Here is a 6,321-nt window from a genome sequence, read left to right as displayed (position 1 = left end):
TCTCTCTCTCTCTCTCTCTCTCTCTCTTTCTCTCTCCCATGTCCTTCTCCTCCTCTGCTCGCTTCTTTCTTGAACTCATTCAGACCTGAGCGCTCCTAAGAAATGCCGAGCGCGCTTTGGCCTTGATCAACAGAATAACTGGTGCGGCCCTTGCAGGTGTGTATAGTCTCCCAGATTCGCTGTGCTGGTTTGCAGCTGGTCTATTCAATCCTTTCCCCCTTCTCTGGCCTGTTGCTTTGTAGCTCTGTGTGTGGATCTTAGGAGACACAAGGGAGCGGGACACTGCCAAGTGTACGGGCTCTATGAGGGATATGCTTGTTCTCCCGCTGCTGCTAGCCAAAATGCCACTGTAAAACAGCATCATTTGTGCCTCCTCGGGTCAGCGACAGCAAACCCCCAGCGCGCCCCCTCCCAGGGAATGTTGCCTGCCAACCCCCTTCCTTATGACAGCCCGGGATCACAATCCTGGCCTAGGTAGTAGCAAATGACGTCACCTTCTCCCCTCCTCTTCTCTCTCTATTTTTATTTATTTTTTTCATTGTTGTTTTTTGGTTTCTGGTTGTTGTTTTCTTTTTGTGTGTGTTTTATCGTTTTATTTTATTTTTTTTTTCTTTTGACTCATAGAAGTCCCTTCCTTTCATGTCCTTGGTGAGGGAAGATTTATCAAATAGAACCAAGGTGATATGGAAGAAAAGTAAGCTGTAGCTGAGATTTCACATCCAACTGAGCACGACCCACCATTGTGTTGTATTTTTTGTGTTTACCTTATGCTAACAGATGCAAATACTCCAAAGAAGTGTCGGGCACTGTTCGGGCTTGACCGACAGACTTTATGGTGCAAACCGTGCAGGTATATTACCACTGCGAGGCCTTTGGGAAAATCAAAGTATTCTGTCCTTCTGGTACCTTAGTGTGACAATTTATTTTGACCTTGTTCCCATCTGCTTCCCCCACTGGCATCAATGACTAATGATCCTCATTCTTCAAAATTTCCTTGCTAATTTTATGCCGTTTCCTCTCCCCACTTCCTCTTTCTCTCTTTCTCCCTGCACTTATGAATAACATATCCCTGGTGGCAGAACCGAGACCACAACCTTAACAAACAAGGGCAGGCACGGATCCTTTTGCTTTGAACGCCAGCATCGTGGAGCTGGCCCGGCCTTGGGAGTCGGTGGCCTGCGTAGTGACCATAGCGCGCCACCATTTCCAGAGGTTTGAATGAGTTCAAACTTGGCAGCAACTGCATTCCCGTGCACTTGGAGTCTAGGCGCTCAGAGAAGTATTCTGGCGTAGGCTCCCCCGCCTCCCCCGCTTTTTTTTTTCTTTTTGCTTTTGTTTTGTGTTTAAAAACCACATATCTGCACAGAGGAGCTTGGTTAGCTGACATTGTTTTACAGTGCTGAAAAAGAAGCGTGGCATTGAATGGCATGCACCAGCTAAAGGGCTGCAAGCAGTGAGTCATGCAGTTGCATACTGCAGCATCGCTAGGCCTGCAGAATTAAAAAAAAAAATATATATATATATGTATGGATATAGCATTGGTTCCAAAATGGATCAGAACAGCCCCACAGTGTCCAAATTAAGCACACACGTTCCACCTGCAGGTTTCCATCCAACCTGTATGCTCAGGGAAGGTGTAGGTGCTTCCTTCTTGGTGGAGGGAATACCAACTAGTTCCTGTCTCATTTCCTTTCCTTTAATGACCACCTTTGGTTAAATTTGTTGTTTCTTTGTTCTGATACAAGCAGTCTTTGAATTTGGAATATTATGATGGTAGGTATTTCAACACCCTAAACACGCTTCCCTGTTTGTAGTCCCTCCCCCGTCACGTGTCCCCCCTTCATGCCTCTGCCATGTGCTCCGTGTTTAGATGTTAGATCAGATGTTCATCCCATTCCGTGCATGCCCACGAGTCTCCCGTGTCTCTCCCCTTCTTCTCTGATGCCAGCACAAGAGATCGGTGAAGTGCCTCGTGTTGACCCGGCAAACGTTAGGGGAGAGAGAGGGCCTGGGAGTCTCCACTGAGGGAACCACGCAGACAACTCTCTGCCCACGGAGTGAGGGATTGGGGCCTCGGGGTCACCTAGCAGGAGAGGAAGTCCCCAGTCATTCTGTGAGATGGTCGTTTCACAGAGCTGACACGTGTCCCCTCAGCACAGTCCCGGGTTCTTCTCTGGAAAACAGAAAGGAGTTTCGTGATGAAGAAGGATGTTGGGTATCTAATTAGGACTAGCCAGGAAAGACAGGGACTCTGCCAGGCAGTGAGTTTGTCAAAATTGTACTTGTGCCGAGTGAGAAGATGACTAGCTACAGAATCCTGCTCTGAGATGCCCTGCCATGGCAAATGACCGGCTACCCACAAGGGCCTCTGAGAAGAGAGGGTTTCTCATGATCTGTAGAAATGTACAACTGACACCATTGTGTACGCCTCATAATAAGGCTGGTTCAGGTGCCTAGTTTGTTTATTTTATTAATGGGGGATGGGGGATGGGGGATGGTTTATGAATCCCTTTTTTGTTTTGGAAGCAGTTGCTGGAAGTAAGACTTGGCATTTTTTCCCCCCTTTCTGGAGGTTATTACTAACATTGACCCAAACAGAAATCCCCTCCTCAGACATAGTTCACACCTTGCTTGAAGCCAGGGTGTGGTATTTTCCTTAGACATCAGAATTTTCTTTAGATTTTTACCTAAAAAAAAAAAGAGAAATCTGCCAGCCCAAAACTTTTGTGGCTGCCTTATGTTTTTTCTAAAATGCAGCTTTGAGGGGCTATCAGTATGGCAGCATGTTTTTTGCAGATCCGAGGTGCCTGGTCCTAGGAGCTGGAGTGCAGCAGAGACCTCATCATTGTCCAGCTTTCTTTCCAGCCTTAGCACTGTTACAACTTGCCCAGCAACCATTTTTCTTCTGTCGGGGACATTTTTTTCATACCATAAAAGCATTAGCAAATGCACTTCTGCCGTCTTTTAAGGTTGTCATTCCAAAACAGGATCGGGAAGAACCCTTAGTTTCCTTTCAGAATAAATACATAAGAAGCTAGAAATGGATTTTTAAGAGGCCACTCCTCTGATTGGAGGTGAAACCTAGGTGGGCAGTGGGCTAAGAGTATGGGTTTTGTACAAGTTGTTCCCGCTCCCTTTTTCCCCTCAACTTTTTCTTTTAACTTTGCCATGGCCATGACTGGCTTGATGCTGAAATCAATAGGACAAAATGTACTTTAAAAAAAGGAAAAAAAAAAAAAAAAGAAAGAAAGAAAAGCAGTTGCCAACCGAGGCATTTTCTGACTCGTCAGAAATGTGTGTGTTCCAGCTGCCCTTTGCTCAGCCACCGATTCGAAGGCCGTTGCTCTGCCATCACAGTCTTCGTGTCCTGTGTCCAGAATGCCCCTCCCCCCACCCCCATGATCTGGAAACTTCCACGTCATAAGGAGGGTGGGAGGGGTGAGAGGAAAGCACCCAAAACACTCCTAGCCAATCAGGGCTCCTAGCTTGCCACACAGGGTTTCTTGTTTTATTTGACATTTGTGGACATTTTAATAAGGTTCTGTTTTGAGCCCACCAAGTTGCTTTCCCATCTTTTCACTCTGCCCTACTAGCATGGAATGCTGCTTGGTGCCGCGCCCTCGTCTTCCTGGTCGTTTCCCCTTCTCCCTTTCCCCCTTTCCCTCCCTGTTTTTCTCTGTTGCTTTCTCAGTTTTGCTTATGCACTCTCCCCCCACCCCCACCCCCTTCCTTCTCCTATTTTTAAAATGCATGGACATCTTAGTTTTTTGAGCATGTTTTGATCTGCAGGCTAAGGTGGTTTAAAACTCTGAGAGACTTAATTATTTATCTTGGTTTCTGGGATGGGAGCAGAACCCATAGTCTATTTCAGTCTATCCCAGGGAGAAAAAGGAACCTTGCCGAATTGAGGGTGAGACGGGGCTGCACTTGCTCCCCCAGAGTTCTTTCTGACCCAGAGGGGACAGACAGACCCTGACGCCACCAGCCCCACTGTGTCTCTGCCTCTGGGAGGCAGGGAGGACTGCGCATGCTCCCTTCCCTCCCTCCCTTCCTTCCCTCCTCCCTTCCTGCCATCTTGCGGAGTCCACACGCAAGCACGGAGGGGCACCATCAGACAGTTCTGGGGCACGGACCAAAAGGAGGAACCCAATACACCCCCTTTCCTTTCAAGGCCAGGGACATCGTCCGACCATGGTTGCCTTCAACTAGGCAGCATCTTGTTTGCTTTCCAGCGGCAGAAAGCCGGTCAGCACTCACACACTTGTTTTTAGATGTGTTATCAGCTGTGGTTCCCACTATATTCTGGGGTCCTTAGATGAGCACATTTCCTATATCTGCATTATTTTCATAGCGTTAGTGGGGTTGATCCACAGGATCACCTTTCGTGCCAAAATACTGCCCCATCAGACTGGGATTAATGGTGGGAGAAGCTTTGAAGTCACATGCTCAATTTCTTGAGTTGTTCCCCCCCTCCCCCAACCTCATCCTTTGATGCTAAGCAAGAAAGGCTCTGAAATTCTCATTCCTGTTTCTTACATAAGTGGGTAGTGAAGAGGGCAGATTCTGATTTTGGTGCAGGGCAAAATTAGACTCTCTGGTTTAAGCACTAATCACAATCACCCAAACCCAGGAAGGTCCATGCTGCGATTCCCTGGCACGTCGTCTTTGTGGTCACTTCTCTCTGATGGGCTTGTGCTGCACCCTCCACTTACTGGCCTCGGCATATGGCAAGGGCCGGACGCCCCTCCATCCATCCCATCCTCACTGTCTCCTTCCAACCGCTCACTATGGGGTGGGGGAGGGGAAAGCCCCACCTCTTAAAAAATAAAAACAAAAATCAAGTTTGAATCTTAATTTTATCCACAACCTGCAGGCCATACAACCAGTTATTCTTGTTCCTTTGGATCATTTTCTGTTTTTCTTATTCTTCCCCCTCCCCCACCTTTGTTTATCCTCTTCTACCTGTTTTTGGTGGTTTTTTCTTTCTTCTTTTTGTTCTGGTTTTTTTTTGTTTGTTTTTTGTTTTTATTTTTTTTAGTTTATTTTGTTTTATTTTTGTTTCCCCCGCTCCTCCCCTCTCGCCTGATTCTGACCTCTCTTGATTTGGTGTGGTTCTTAACAGACAAGCCCGAAAGCTCTCTGGGCGCCAGCAGCCTCATGGTGGTGGTGTGTTAAAACCTTTAAGCCTCTCGCTAGCGCTGCCTTCAGCTATGTGGGCTCCACAGTGAGCATTTTGAGAGTTTCATATCGATATGAGGCGGCTGGGGAAGGAGCTCTGTCTTTCTCTTTTAAAACACACACACACACACACACACACTCATTGGGGGTGGGGGTGGCATTGGTGGGAATTGGGGGCGGGCAAGGGACAGTGTTGGGATGTCTAAGGGTTTCAGCCAAAAGAGAAATAATGAGCTGCTCAGTTCACCTCAGTTGGGACAAAGCCACACTCTCTGGCACCCAGGGGCCACAGCCCACAGGTGCCTCCTTGCCTCTGCTCACTTAGATTGGGGCAGGGGTGGGGCCGTGGCTGTTGGGGGGGGACGAAGATAGAGAGTTCTGGACTCTGAAGTATTTGTTTGCCGGAGCAGGCTTAAATGCGTGGGTCACGGTTCAGTGAGCCACCCACCCCCGGGTGCCCCTTTAATTGTTCTGGGGCCACTGGGCGTGTGTCCCGTCGAGAGCCCCTTAGGTGACTTCGCTCAGCTGCCTGCGAGCACTAGGTGACTCTCTCCCTCGGCATCTTTGCCTTTTATTCACACGTAACTCTCTCCCCCTGTTTCTAGGAGAAAAAAAAAGTGCGTTCGCTACATACAAGGTGAAGGGAGCTGCCTCAGCCCACCCTCTTCAGATGGAAGCTTACTAGACTCGCCTCCTCCCTCCCCCAACCTGCTAGGCTCCCCTCCCCGCGACGCCAAGTCACAGACTGAGCAGACCCAGCCTCTGTCGCTCACCCTGAAGCCCGACCCCCTGGCCCACCTGTCCCTGATGCCGCCGCCGCCCGCCCTCCTGCTCGCCGAGGCCGCCCACGGCAAGGCCTCCGCCCTCTGCCCCAACGGGGCCCTGGACCTGCCCCCCGCCGCCCTGCCGCCGCCCCTGCCTTCGCCCCTGCCGCCCGCCGGCCCCTCGGCGCCGCTGGCGCAGCCGTCGACCTCTTCCTTACATTCCCACGGCGCCCTGGCCGCGCCCCAGCCCCAGCCGCTCTCCCTGGTCACCAAGTCTTTAGAGTAGCTCTCGCGTCGCCGGCCCTTGCTCTGTGTAGTGTCTGTGCCGCTCTTTCTTTGCGCCCTCCCCCACCTTCGAAAGGTTTCGTTTTGTACTCTT

The 6,321-nt window shown here is 49.7% G+C and overlaps 1 protein-coding gene across 6 annotated transcripts in view; it reads left to right on the top strand.

The window, feature by feature from the left end:
* The window catches only part of TCF7L2 (transcription factor 7-like 2 (T-cell specific, HMG-box)), a 187,825-nt gene extending 181,505 nt beyond the window's left edge, over positions 1-6,320 (top strand). For 2 of the 6 annotated variants that reach the window (XM_012663921.1, XM_012663920.1), the window contains exons 12-13: positions 778-850; positions 5,784-6,302. In XM_012663921.1, coding sequence (XP_012519375.1) covers positions 778-850; positions 5,784-6,228 — 518 coding nt within the window. In that variant the 3' untranslated portion in view covers positions 6,229-6,302. Of the gene's footprint in view, positions 1-83; positions 157-777; positions 851-5,783 lie in introns of all 6 variants that reach the window. The other 4 variants (XM_012663922.1, XM_012663919.1, XM_012663918.1 and 1 more) reach the window with 4 other exon arrangements.
* The last annotated feature ends 1 nt before the right edge of the window (position 6,321 follows it).

This window comes from Propithecus coquereli, unplaced genomic scaffold, assembly GCF_000956105.1.
Source record: "Propithecus coquereli isolate 6110/MARCELLA unplaced genomic scaffold, Pcoq_1.0 Scaffold84, whole genome shotgun sequence".
In the NCBI taxonomy this organism is placed as follows: Eukaryota; Metazoa; Chordata; class Mammalia; order Primates; family Indriidae; genus Propithecus; species Propithecus coquereli.
The sequence above is the reverse complement of the archived record's forward strand: the minus strand, read 5'-3'. Positions and strand labels throughout refer to the sequence as shown.